This window comes from Primulina tabacum, chromosome 18, assembly GCF_025594145.1.
Source record: "Primulina tabacum isolate GXHZ01 chromosome 18, ASM2559414v2, whole genome shotgun sequence".
NCBI classification, from domain to species: Eukaryota; Viridiplantae; Streptophyta; class Magnoliopsida; order Lamiales; family Gesneriaceae; genus Primulina; species Primulina tabacum.
Window position 1 is genome coordinate 32,457,010 of NC_134567.1, and position 15,559 is coordinate 32,472,568.

At 31.0% G+C, this 15,559-nt stretch overlaps 1 protein-coding gene across 5 annotated transcripts; it reads right to left on the reverse strand.

Moving 5' to 3' along the window:
• Positions 1 to 1,216: 1,216 nt before the first annotated feature.
• LOC142533102 (uncharacterized) lies at positions 1,217 to 7,752 on the reverse strand. 5 transcript variants are annotated; one of them, XM_075639736.1, is made up of 14 exons: positions 7,639 to 7,752; positions 7,325 to 7,476; positions 6,483 to 6,556; positions 5,659 to 5,742; positions 5,083 to 5,163; positions 4,738 to 4,818; positions 4,406 to 4,498; positions 3,758 to 3,937; positions 2,715 to 2,782; positions 2,581 to 2,632; positions 2,071 to 2,124; positions 1,865 to 1,957; positions 1,584 to 1,650; positions 1,217 to 1,477 (listed from the first exon to the last, which is right to left on the reverse strand). In XM_075639736.1, exons 2-14 carry the CDS (start codon positions 7,464 to 7,466, stop codon positions 1,386 to 1,388), a joined length of 1,161 nt encoding a protein of 386 aa, XP_075495851.1. In that variant the 5' UTR covers positions 7,467 to 7,476; positions 7,639 to 7,752; the 3' UTR covers positions 1,217 to 1,385. The 5 variants fall into 5 exon arrangements, with proteins under 5 accessions (XP_075495851.1, XP_075495850.1, XP_075495853.1 ...); XM_075639735.1 differs by having other exon boundaries at positions 7,645 to 7,740; XM_075639738.1 differs by having other exon boundaries at positions 7,325 to 7,469; positions 7,645 to 7,734.
• Positions 7,753 to 15,559: the final 7,807 nt, after the last annotated feature.

The window sequence follows — 15,559 nt, forward strand, 5'->3', positions numbered from 1 at the left end:
TCCACAAAATATTTATCAACTTATATATATATTTTGTTTTTCAGAATAATATGGTTTAACTTCTCAATTTTTTTTTCAATTTTTTTTGATAATGATAGTGCAAATATTGTTAGTATTAGTGATCTTATTAAAATATAAATCATCACTAGGTGGTAAATTTTTGCATATTAGATATAACATCATGTTTTAAATTTGTGACTTCAAGATGAACTAAAAAATTTAGAATGTCAAATTAGACACATTAGGACCGCAACTTATTAACTATGGACACATCCACAAGTTTTGAAATAATGAGAAATTTTTTACAAAATAAATGGTATGAGGTCTAAATGATTTTCAAGGGATGTCCCAACATGTCAGAATTCAACATATAAATTGTTATATCTTCTTTTGAATATAAAGAGTTATTATGTACATTTTTCATCAAAATGTTCAAACTCGTGATATTTAATTTATTTGTTTTCAACTCAATGAAATATATGCACTACTATTTGTGAAATTTTAAAATTGTTTAATGATGCTAGTGACCAATTATTCGGTTTTTACTATCCGACTTCTCATTTAGTTTTAACACATTGTTGCAACATTGTATGCATTTTTAATGAACATATTAAATATAGTGATGATGCATTAATTCAATATATTTATGTCATTAAAGCAAAATGAGAAAAAAAATATTTTTTTAGAAATTCCTTAAATATTTTTATGTGCTTTTGTTTCAAATCCTATACTTATACTAGATGATTTACAAAAAATGTAACATTATATTTTTGATTTTTTAGACCATGCTGTGGAAACAGTCTTATGTACCCCATTGATTTTGTTTAATATTAGAAATCATTTAAATGATATTTATAATGAATACAACATCAAATATGGTTGATAAATTGTTACACAAGAAGCACATCCCATTACCACTAGTAATCCTTTACGTCTGGCTGTTGAGAACCACATAAAGTTCTTTTACCATGTTGCTATCATGGGTGCATGAATGAATGAATGAAGAAAGATTTTCCAATTTTGATTTCCAGGGCAGATAGATCGTTTATAAATCACAAAATAGCAACACATTATAACTGTGATTCACGTTCTCTGATAATTTATTTTATTTTATTTTTGGAGATAAAATGTTTCAAAATAGAAACAGAGACAAATTTATATCCAGTAATGATTATGAAAGCAATGTTAACTGCCATTGCACCTAGTGGATATGGCAAGCATCCCAAAATCTTCATAAATATATTGATTTTCAACGAGAGTCCAAACATCTTACGCCTACAAGGGAATTTCTGAACTATTTTTCTTCTGTTGAGGAAAAATAAAAGCGATCCTCTTAAACCAACACCTTTCAACTTCAAGCAATTGTCGTGCAGGCGCATATATCATCAGCTAAATTTACCGATTTCCATTTTTCTTTTTATTGCTTTCTGACTATGATATACAAACGAGTCAATTATCCCAGAGACTGTGAAAACACCTGCAAATATACCAGAACAGATTACCAAATATACAAAAATGTCAAAAGGATTAAACATAAGGATCTATACACACACACACACACACAGAGAGAGAGAGAGAGAGACCTCCAACAATGGCACATACGTTGGTCAAGAAATGCAAGAATGAAACATGTGTCTCCGTGAAAGTCACCTGTAACCATGAAATACAAAGAACAGAAGGATTCCTTTACATGCGTGCAATCAGATATATGGAGTCACGTCGTGTTGACCAGTAAATACAATGCCTTCCAAGAAAATAGCAAATTTAGAAAAGCGAAAAGGCAAGTGACTGGCGCAATTTCCACTTTGACGATGGTCAGATTGGAATAGTTATCCATTACTTTTACATTTGTATATATATTCACCTTGATTGGTGAGAGGTCGTAAAAGAAGAAAACTCCAGGAAGAGCTTGAAGCCGACCTAGTTCTGCTCCTTTAACATGTTCGGTAACTGAAAACTGTGGTTCAACAAAATATTATGAATCTCAAGTCCTTTCCAGTAGAAATATCCCTACATATAATGCAGTAGGGTATTAGATTTGAAAATGCGCCCATAATGTTTAAATCATACCTGATTTGAATGGATGGCATGCCCGTTCTCATCTGTGAATACAGTTGGTACAACCTGCAACATGCAAACAGATTAAATACTCATGCAACCTGTGACTTAAAAAATTTCACTCTAACAGTTCATCGTACACAACAGAAACAAACAAAACGAAGAGGCAATACTACAGGAATTCAGTTTCTACTACACAAGGTCGTCTACTAATTCTTCTTGTTTGGATGAGTGAATTTCAATATCTTTCTGTTTCAGAAGTAAATGACCCCATGTTTTCATCCAAAATGTTGAACTACATAATATCTCTATATTGTAATCAAGAACAGTGCTCAGAAAGTAGTTCTTTGTGTCAACAGCTTGATCGATCATACAACTTTTTTCAGTGGCAGCACAATTACATGCTGTGACAACTCTATTTTCCCGACCAAAGACAGTCCCAAAAGACATAACGAAAAATAAAGGTTGGGGAAATATTATCTTTATTTGACCATACGGAAAGAAGATACATAAACTACCAACCTTGAGAAAATACTGGTACATAGCATTTGGTGTTTGTTGTGTCCATTTCACACTGCATTTAAGACACAAATGCAGATAAACTTCACATAGTGACAATAGAAAACATTGACGCTAAGAAATGCAGAGAAAAATACCCATCCAGAGGATTCACGACACCAGGGAAGTAGTCTCCAAAGGCTAATCTGTTGACCTTGTGACTTATCTGCAGCACAGATCCAAAATTCAATTGACTTTAAGCTCACAAAAAATATCATCATCATCATTATAGTACATTCCCGATAGTTACTACATGGATATTAGTTCTTCAAACTAAGCAATTTTCCCATGTGTCATCTCTTAAACCAAGATATAAGACATCTTCCTAACCAACCACCTTTATCCGAGTTTTCAATAACCCACCCCTCCTACTCCTTCCATTAACATGTTAATCTAAGATATGTCGGATTGAGACCGTGTTTGGTCTTCTCTTTACTTGACCAAATCATTTTCAACGTCTCTCACTGATCTTATCTTCTATGAGAACTACATCTAAATAGCTCATAATCTTTTCATTCCAAATTATATCCTTGCGCGTTTTGCCACACATCCATCTTAACATACGCATCTCTGCTACCGTCATCTTATCCATATGTGGTCCTATAGTGGCCCAACACTCCGAACCATAAAACATAGTTGGTCGAACAATTATCTTACAACATTTTCCTTTCAATCTCGCAGACATCCTTCAATTGCATAAGACTCCTGATATCATCCTCTATTTCATCCACCATACTTTAATCCTATAGTTTATATCCTCTCTAATGTCCTCAATCACTTCTCGACCGTCAATCTCAATTGGACTATTCATTCGTCTAGATTCAGGACCAAAGTTACAAACTACATATTCCGTTTTTGAGCGACTAATTCTAAAACATTTACTCTCAAGAGCTTCACGTCATCTATCTAATTTATTATTTACACTTTCTTTAGTTTCGTCTATCAAGAAAATATCATTTGTGAACAACATCCACCAAGGTACCTCATCCTGAATATTGAAGCTCACAAGTAGTATAATGAATAAAAAAGGAAGTATCTCATTTGTATGTATGATGAAGCACTGAGAAAATTTTTCGATAAGTTTTCTATAAGAAAAAAGATGTGGTAAACACATGGTAAAGGCACATAAATAACATCTCACATTAAAACTGTCTTTCTGAAAGGCTAGCAGATCGTGAACATGCACATTTGACTGCTGGAAACTCTTCCCAGGTGCAAAATGAAAATTACCAGCTACTCTGTTGACATCCAGGAATCCGTAGAGGTTGCATCCTTCACCCTCTTCCTCTTTGATTCTTTGAAGAAAACCTTCTCTTTTGCACTGAGTTAATGTGCCAATAGGGAAAACATAAAGAGCACAAGTTAAGAACACTTAGAACTACTTATCTATATGTTATGTTCAAAGAAACTAAATTCAACTGCATATATTTTTGGGATCACCATACAGGCAAGCTAACAATGACGGTGAGCTGGTACAATGGCAAGAAGAATAAAGTAAATAAAATAGAGCAAATGATAAATAACAAACAAAGAAAATAATCAAAATTTTACATAAAGCCCTAAAAAGAATCCAAACATGTGGCTTTTATCCAACAATAAAAGGAAAAAAAGACAAGCATCTTCGTTTGTGTTCCATGCTTCCATAACACACACACACACACACACACACCCCTCTCCTCCAAAAAGAATTCAAAAGACAGTGAAGGTGAAAATTGGATTAATTTAGAAACAAACTTAAGATACAAATAAAGCGCTAGTACAAGAAAATCAATAAGAAAGAGAGACATACCTGGTCAATAGAATCTGGATTCGACAACGCCCAACCTTTTTTTCTATAAGCTTCACGAACTTCTTCACAATTGTTACAACAATCTTCATCCGCCTGCAATCGTAATGTGTGTTTGATCAAATATAAGCAATAAGAACTTAAGAAGATGAGATAGATATTCTACTCCAGAAAATTCAATAAGGTGTAAAATTCTCTTCAGGGAAAGACAAAGCTCCACCCGAGCTCTTAACACGATGGAAAATGACACGTTATGCCTAGCCTTCTTCGCAATCAATTTCAAAAACATAAAAAAAAGACATTATAATGAACATGCTTATATGAAAATGTCTCACCACTTCTGCACCATAACATGAACCACAATAAGTTTCATTATGGTCCAGTCTTCCACCATGCCTTTGTAAAGGTTGTTCAATCTATGTCATTTTAAGAACACACAAACAAGAAAACAAATCGGTCAAGACTACTTTAGTAGTAGAAAAAAAAATCATGCTGCTTAAATAGCTACAATAGAGAAAAGTCTATTCAGCATGACTCCCTGAAGTAGACTACCCTACTGATGTTCCTGGCACAGTGAGCAACTATATATCACCTATCAAAAAGATGACACTCCTCTAATTCAAAAAAGAACAATGGAGTGCACAGACCTGTGTATCTATATATACTTTAAAGTAATTTACCTTTTGAGCACCAATAGTATCCGCCCTTGTTTCTATGATATTACCATGAGCATCAATCCTCCTTTTAATTATATCATGTCTCTGAAAAAGTAAATGAAATTGTTTCTGCATGTGTCATGAGAAAAGATGCAACACAGTAGCAGTTCCCAGGAGAAATATAGCAGTCTGCGCCTTATTAGTTTTAATAAATCTGTGAAATAAATATACTTTGCAGGGTAACATTTTTTTCTGGTCCAAATTCATAAGCAGTATCTAAATAGCTGCTGGGATATTCTCCGCTGAGAGTTCATGATCATAGGCAACAAACATTATAATCTTCTTTAAAAAACACCCATTTGTTTTAACCTCATTTTGTGACAGACCCATGTATCATCGCATACCGAAGGAGAATTGGAAGAAACGAGATTATTACTATTGACAATTTAAAATCGTTATAATAACACACTCCTCCATGTAAATCCGAAAAATATTGATTCTACACAAGTAAAAGACAATTCTAAATGAAACTTTTTTCTTTTAGATGAAAATAGAATTGTGAGAAGGCATTAAAAGATATGATCTTTCTAAAGCACTTACCACGTCCAGATGTTGTTCCCCACCCATATCCATCGCATCAAGACTAAGTATAGAGCATGGAAAGGCTGGAAAAGTCACATCAAACTGCAATTTAGATGTGATGTAGAAAACCACAATTAATTTTCTAGTCAAGAACAGTTTACAGCATTGTAAAAAATCCTTTTAACAAACAAATTAAAACAAGGTAAAAATGTAAAGAAAAAATCTGTAATAAGGCAAAAATGTGAAAAAAAAAATGAGTGGGTCAATTTCACATGTCAGGTTGCTCAAGCTCGAGTTGAAATCATAACATGACTCAAAAGTAAGATTCCAGCTAAATACCTTTGATCTTTTAAGTAATATTCAAACCAACTCAAAGGCAAAACCAACTAAAGATGTTAACACCAATGAGTTAGTTTCATAAGACAAGAGTGTGCGGGTCTTTGTGATTAAAATAGCCACTTACCAAGTAAATGCCACAATTCCATTTTAATAAACAAAGATAATTTTGGTGTTTGAATAGTCGGAGTTTTCCGTGATTCAATTTTTTATTTCAAAGTCATATCAAGTGCATAAAATACACAGATTCAGGATAGAGTATGAGTACAGATATTACAATCATGTTTCTCTCACCACTACCAAATGCCGAAGAAGAAGTTACAAAAAAAAAAACAAAGGGAAGGAAGAAATATTCACAGTCAACACGTCAACAAGAAAAGGTCCAAAAGGGGTGAGGATTGATTTATGAAGCAAATTGCGAAGAAAACTCGAAGGTATGAATGATTAAACTTGTAAAAGAATATTTGAGTGGTGGAATAATTATACAAAGTGATCAGAAGAAATACATTAATGCGAAGCCTTTCTCCTCTTGATGTGTCTACCACCAAATTGGTCTCAGTTGCAGTGTGGAAATATAATCCTGAAAAAGGGGAAGCATTAATTGAATCATAATCGACAAAGAGGAAGCAGTAAAATTCAACAGAATCACATCATATTCAGGAACAGAAGGAATGTCAAAACTATTTAGATAATCGTTATCTGTAATTATGAGGTACATTAATCTTTCAGAAAAAGGTAAAAAAATATTCCAAGCAAAGAAACAGACGCGAATTCTGTTAAAGGACAACATTCCATCCAACGGAAAATGATCGGTGCATCATTACATACGGTATCTCGAGCAGTTATTCTGATCTCCTAAAAATCCACACATCATAACATGAATGTCATTTTACAATTAGGACCTTCTAACAATGCATTGACTAATTAAAACCTCAATATTCCATGATTACATAACGAGCTTGATTAACAGGGATAATATCATTAAACATCCAGCACAAACCAGTAAAATGGTATTTGTCAAACATCAACTGGCAATGAACGAAGTGGAGCAACATTTGATTTTCTATGTCCTTTTCCAGCATCTTATTTGCTACCCAATCCACAAGATAAAGTCAGATAACAGAAACGCTGACACTCAAAATGCAAATAAAGGAAACCAATCATTCGATCCTTTTCGGATGAAACGTCGAGAAAAACAACACATCACAAACTCCAGTAGACATCAGAAATTCGTAGAAAAAAGAAATTTGATGATCATCAAATACCAATATCAACAAAAGGCGATCACACGATTGCGCACACAATACATATCCAGGGTCATAAACATAAAGGTAAAAAAGATACGAACTGAGCTCGGAGATGAAGAGGAGGAGCATAAAAATAGATGAAACTAAGGTGATGACGCCGCCAGAGAGCGTTCTGCTGTAAAAATCCTCGTTAATCTTAGGGTACGCATCCAGGCTCCGCATTTTCCCGAACAAAGTCTCCATAACCTAAAAGCTACCAAAATATGCTGACAAAAATGAGCTAAAACTGTAATCCAATCGAAATGATCAAGGCGTTTGAGATCCATAATAAAAAATGAAATTGACAGTTCAACGATACTCGATAGGTCGAATCAGAATGGGAAAAATGTTAAATCTTATTATTGAATGAATACACACGAACCTTGAGGAAAGGCGAGAAACATGCAGAGAAGAGCTTCTTCGGCGGAGGGTTGATTACTTGCTGGTTGGGGCAACTGTGCCAGTTAAAATTTGATTGAAACTAATTTTTATTTTTATTTTTTATGTAATTAATATATTTAAATAATTATTATTAAATTTAATAACATTTAAATGGAGATAACTTTTTCCATAAAATTAACTTTTTTATTATAGTTGAGTTAAACAGTTATTAATAAAAAAATAAATGTGCATATATATATTATTTTATTTATCAAAATTTTAAACAATAAATAAATATTTTTCAAAAATCAATTTTTTATCATTTATTAGAAAATTTATTTTTAAATAAAAAATTTAATTATTTTTTAATATCCTAAAAAATATTTATATTAAAGTTCTAATTAAGATACATAATAACAATAAATTACAGATAATCAAAATTGATGAAAAATACTTTTTTCAAAAACTCAATGTCAATATCGAAATTAAATAAAATGATATAATCAATGTAAACATTTAAATGCTGTTTAAATTTTCAAGAGAAATCAAATTTAAATGTGAAGTGTTTTTTTAAAAAAAACACTTCACATTTAATTATGCGTTTATTATCTATTTATTTTCAAATAATCAATATTGTATATATTATCCCGGACTTTGTCTTTACTCGCAAAGTTTTATTAGTAATTGCAATGGTCATCTTGTGTCGTTAATTTATTTCCAAAGAATGTTATTGTGTGCATTAATTCAAATTTCTAGTTTCTAACTCAAATTAAGGCATTAAAATAAAAATAACAATGATATATAGAAGTTTTCTTTTATAGATATTACTTATATATATTTATAACCCGTGTCGTTAGAGAACTCGAGGGTAAAATTATATAATCTTGTACCTATTATTTTATTATAACTAAAATTGCATATCCCATTTTTTAATATAACCACAAATAAATAAATATATATAATATAATATATATATATATATATATATATATATATATATATATATATATATATCTTGTTCTGTGAAGGTTAAGGCCCTTATAGTAAATGACTAAGGAGGTGTATTCAAATAATTACTAGTTCAAAGAAATATATATTTCATAAAACGATAAAATTCATATCATCGATGAAAAACTTTACAAATGTCTACAAAAATCTTACAAAAAATCCACAAAAGTCCATGGAATTCTGTTTACAAATTTTTGAAATTCTATAAAAGTTAATAAAAATATATCAAATCTACGAAAATCTATAATTTTAAAAAAGTTATTGAAAGTCATTAAATCTATATATTGAATACAACACACTAAGTCTAAATTGACACAACAAAAATTATTTTCTAATTCTACTCCTGATATTTTTTGTCGCTTCACCTTGTTGCCTTGGAGTGTACTGTCGGCAAAATAATATGAGTGGTAGACGTTATTTATGGAGGTTGGTTGCAAAACGCGTTGAGTATTTATAGAAGTTGGAAGAAGATAGATATGGATATTGCTTAATAATCAGTCTATTTTGTAAAAAAAAATTGAGTTAGGTGTTGCTGTATAATCTAAAACCCATGGAAATTTTTTATAGAAAAATATGTCTAGTGTTTTGTTTTCCATTACCCCACGGTTCTCATTCCCTTCTCCACATTTTTTCGTCGTAATTATTCTTACTCTAACATGGGAAGCAGATAACCTTTCAATTAAATAATTTTTTTTACCAAATTGATATATTCCCATCCAAATCCCAAACAAGAGAATATTATTTTGTTCAAAAATGCCTAACTGATTACCCGTCTGCGAACGAGATATTTATGGCAAAAACTTATGTGGGGACCCGGACGTTAATCCAATTCTTAATCATCATTATGATCAATTTACTAATCAAGTAATTTGGGTCATAAAAAAAATTTCTTTAAATGCGGAACGTAATGGAATGAACTAATATACATATTCGTATAAAATAAAGTATAAGTCATGTACAGTCTACATTCAATAAAAACTAAGGTTTAACAACTAATTATCAAGTGTTCAAACCCTATCTTTAATTCAAGTCCGTAGTCTCCACTCTAATCATGATCTCCCTCTCTTCTTGTCTTGACCCTGATCATGTCCCACCTGTTGTCATGCACACATACAAACAAGACAACAGCCGGATAACTCCGGTGAGAATTATATTTCCAGTATAAATCATGTATACATGCATTTAATATAAACAATTATAAAAGCATGAAATAAACATTCATAACATATATCAAAATCAGAGACATGAATCAAAATAAACTCGGAATATCACATGTATCTAATCCGACACATGAATCAACACAAACTCTGAATCACACTCAGTGAATCCTGGACTCTGACTCGACTCGTCCTAATCTAGGGATCCCGATCGGAATAAGAACATACCTCCACCTACACTCCCGATCGGGATGGTGGCATGTTCTTATTCACGGACTTTGGCTCTTTCCATATCGAACACTAGTAATAGAAGAAACTCCAATCCTATCCACTCCGATATAGCCAAACGTCCGGCGTCTTGGCGAATCCACCACAGACTGGGCCTATCGACCCTGGCGTCCATATCGAACATCAGTAATAGAAGAAACTCCAATTCTATCCACTTCGATATAGCCAAACCTCGGTGACAATGTGCAATGGGCCAGTGACGATTCCATCACAATCAGGCACCTCTGTCACGAGATCAAATGTGTATGACTAGGCACATCCGCCTATGACTCAACACATACATTGTCTATAAATCCATATACCAAAGATATCAATCATATTCAATTGCAAATAATAATGCAATAACATAAAGTATGTGATTTTGGGAAACTCAAGTCGAATTCAACTCGAGTTGTGCAATCCCGCATCAACATCAATTTATACCTTTCGTTCCGTTCAGTCGATCGGACTCTGTCGAAGTCTCAAACTCACTGCCTATCAATATCAATCTGGCAACAACAATATCAATACACTGTATCAATGTATAAATCAAATCAAGACTTGTTCTGATCGATACTCAACTCAAAACATATTCTGATCAATGTCACGATCGAACGATACAATCATAATCAATACTGAATCTGATCGATACCAATCTACTGATATTTCAACGGCATAGTAATACAGTCTCGATAATCCCATCAATTTCAATATCACAGATATAATATCATGAGACATAATCGATATCGATACAACTCATAATCCCAGCAATAACAGATCATAATCTCAAATCTGTACAATCTCAGTCATATCATTTCAGAAAATCATAACAATTATATAAACAGTCCGTTCTTCGATCTGACTTCAATTATATACTGATCAGTATACCCAGAACACATAATATCAGTCAAATCACAATTCTCCCAATATCATAATTTCAAACGATATCAGATTTCAATAAAACTTACGTCCCGTTGTAGCTGTCGTCGCTAGGAACTCGGTGTTGTACTCGAATTCAAATTTTGATAAACGGATTTTGCACAAACTTCCAATTCCTAAAAAAAACGTAAGAATTTCACTAAAGCTTCCTCGGTCCTTTTCTTCAATTCTGAGGGATGAAGTTATTCTTTGTGTATATATATATATATATATATATATATATATATATATATATACACGGTGCATGAAGGCAAGTGGCTTGTTGCATGTTCTGCACGTCTCGCGCATATGCGCGACCGGCGCATATGCGCGAGACACAAAGTCTCGGCGCGTAACATCACGGCAGCTCGCGCACATTCGCGCCCCATCTTCGCGCATATGCGCGAGACCTACTGTCTCGTGCAATGCAACTCGCGCATATGCGCGCCTCTATCCGGCGCATTTCTCTGGACATTTCGTGCATGTACGCGTCTTTAGGTCGCGCATGTGTGCCCAGCCTTCGGAACACGAATTTCACCTTGTGCACAGCTCGCGCATATGCGCGACCACTTCTCGCGCATATGCGCGAGGTCTTCTACCACCCAGGCGCATATGCGCGGCTCCTTGTCGCGCATATGCGCGAGGTGTTCTGTCCTCGCACATATTCCGTGTTTTTTTTCGTCTTTTCCGATCTAATCCTTTCCGTTTATAATCATATCAACTATCCCAAATCATTTCGGATTAACAGGATAAATTTCTCAGGCCTTACAACTTATGTGAGACGGCCTCACAGATCGTATTTTGTGAGACGGATCTCTTATTTGTGTCATCCATGAAAAAATATTATTTTTTATGTTAAGGGTATTACTTTTTATTGTGAATATCGCTAGAATTGACCCGTCTCACAGATAAAGATTCGTGAGACCGTCTCACAAGAGATCTACTCGATATTTATTATATAGGTAAACATAAGAATTTTTTCTACTTGTGTTCTCATCAAGTATATCTATTCATAATGAGTATGCACACTTTCAAAATCATTTGGAAGCAAACGTTGGATATGTTTTTGTTGTTTTGAGGTTTTCTGGAATGCAGTTAAAGTTTGGAAGATCTTTAATAGGTCAATAGTTCAATTTGGAAACTTGATGTTTAAAATTCAACATTATTATTCGAACCTTTTTATATTTTGTTCTAGATGTTTTATGCATTAAAGTTTAGTGTGACGCTGTCATTTTCTTTTTTGATTGGATATTTCATTTTGTATCTTTTCGGACTCATGTGCCTAACAGCCCGAACTATTAGCACCCAAGTAGGTGCATTCTACGGTGCTATAAATATTAGGAAATAAAGTTGCATCCCGGCTAACCGATATAATTTTTACATTGTCTTTGGTTACACGTTGGATTTGGAATTAGAAATGTCATTTTTAGTGTTTGGTATGATAGAATTTTAAAAAATGATTGGTATTTTGTAGAATTTGATGGGATTGATATAACTAAATGAAATCTTAAAATAAATAAAAATATTTGTTGAGATTTGAGTTATTGGAATTTTTTTTTTCTTTTCAAGACTAATTAATATATCATTTTCTCACAGAAAAACAATATTTAATTCACATACTTTATCGTACAATTAAAAAATTTATTTTGAAATTATTTAAAAATATTTATAGTTTTAAAAATTATGTAATTTCTTTTTCCTTACAATCTTCGATTATTTTTTAATATTAAAAATAATTCATCATAAATTTATGACTTTATATCAGTTTTCTATCGATGAACTTTTTTTATTATTATTAAAAATTTATGTAATAAAATTATATATTCTTTAGATATATAAATCATTTTCTTTGTATATCATGTATAAACAATATGTGAGTATTAATAATTATTAATAAGAAAGAGATTTAAAAATAATAAGTAAAACAATTTTTAAAAATAACAAATAAAATTAATTTTAAAAATCAAATCCAATTCTTAAATAACATTAACCAAACACTACAATAGAATTATAAATTCATAGGATTTCAAATCCAAATTCAAATCTCATGTTTAATTATGCCAAACATAATGTTAGTCTAGTGGTAATCATTTGATTCTAATAATTAGTATCAGAGCGAGTATGCAACACTGAAAGTAGTACTTAGATGAGTGATTTTATGAAAAGTTCTCGTGCATAAAACTGTTGAATAAATATTTATTAAAATTTAATTATTTTAAAACATGTTACAGAAATATTTATATTGAAGTTTTAATTAAGATGATGATGATGATAATAATAAAATAGAATCAAGTTACATACAATAATTATGAAAAAAATCAAAACAACATTAATTTAAAAATCGTGATATTGTATAAAAAATTATATTTTATTTAATATGATAGATAATAGTGATAACTAAATATATACAAGCAATACAAAACTTAGAATAAAGTCGAAATTAAATGAAATGATATAATTAATGTAGACATTTAAATATAATGTATATTTTTAAAGAACATCATATTCAAATTTAGAATTTCAAAAAAGAAATTGAACAAACTTTACATTTAATGATATATTTATTTCTTATTTATTTTCAAATATTTAATGTGATTCATAAATACATTATACTAATAGATATTTTCTTTTATTGCAAATTTTTGAAGAAAGCTTTCCAAATATGGTAACAAATTTGTTTATATATATAGATATAAAACTAGTTAATATTAATATTTGATTAATTATTAAAATTATTGATATTATATAATAAATATATTAAATTTTAAATATTATTATAAAAAATATTATATAAAAATATTTATATCATTTTAGATAAACTTAAATGAGGATAACAATATTTTTGTTGTTAGATTGACTTATTTATCTTGGTTGAGTGATACTGTTATTAATTAAAAAAAATAGAAAGAAATATTTAAAAATAATATATTATTTTGTCTATCAATTTTAAAAATAAATAAATATATTAAATTTAAATATTATTATAAAAAATATTATATAAAAATATTTATATCATTTTAGATAAACTTAAATGAGGATAACAATATTTTTGTTGTTAGATTGACTTATTTATCTTGGTTGAGTGACACAGTTATTAATTAAAAAAATAGAAAAAAATATTTAAAAATAATATATTATTTTGTCTATCAATTTTAAAAAATAAATAAATATTTTTCAATTTTTTTGTCATTTATTAGATGAATAAATTTTGATTAAAATTTTAGTTAATTTTTAAAACATGTAAAAAAAAGTATATTAAAATTATAATTAAGATATAATAAAATAACAATTAAGAACATTCAATATATCAAAATTCACAGACTATAATAATAACAATTGAAGGACATTTGATATATCAAAATTCATGACGACACTCTTTTAAAAATTTGGAAAATATAATTGCATTTAAAAAAATAATCTTTTATTTAATATGATAAAGATTATTGATAACTAAATATATAAAAGTAACGCAAAACTCAAATTAATAACAGAAAATTAAATGAAATGATATAATCAATGTAGATATTTGAATGTTGTTTATATTTTCTAGGAACATTAAATTCAAGTTTGAATTTTTAAAAAGAAATTGAAATAACTTTACATTTATAAGTATTTATTTATTTTATTTGTTTTCAAATATTTAATGCAATGTATGAATATATTAATACTAATACATATTTTTAAACTGGATTCTATGGTCTATCATCATGATATCAATATTTTGTTATATCTCCAATGAAGCCCCAAAACAGACGCGGTTTGGAGATGTGTCTGGATGAAGCTTTCCTAGGATGACAAAGACATATTCTCTAGAACGGGGATGTCCAGTATCATTTTGTTTCATCAACTTCTGACGCAAAAATGAGGGGACGAAGCCTAAGATAAGGATGCCACCTTAAAGTCTGTCTTTTTTTTTTTAATGAAATTACTTTCATTAATAATTGTGAAAAGATAGTACATGTACAAATACTCCGAGCATCCCCAGCGAGAGTCAATAACCGTAAAATCACCTACTACATAGCATCTATAACAGAAATCGCACTAAAAATACACCGAAAGCTCAGAATCTTAATCTTCTAGATAATGTCTTCCACCACCGGCTTCTCATTTTCAAACATAGCTTTGTTTCTTGCATTCCACACACTGTGAACTGTTGCTGTCAGTGCAACACATATCATCTTATTCAGGGTCGAATTACCTCGATAGACACTTTTGAAAGCTTTGAAGAGTGCTGTCGAATATCTTATAATCTTTTTCATTCCTAACCATTTACGCACACCTGCCCACATTCTGTTCGAAACATTGCATCCAAAAAATAGGTGCGCAAATGAATCTAATTCCGTGTTACATAGCACACAAGACTGATCAGACATATATCTCAGGCTGTCACATGTTAAGAATTTGTTATGTGCAAACATCCACAATGCAAACCTGTGCTTTGGGAGGATAAACGATTTCATGATTAGAGGCTTCCAAGGCCACTGTCCCACTGCCGACGAGAAGAAATGGTACGCACGACTGAACCCCATATTACCGCAAAACCATCATTCCAAACACAAGACCGCC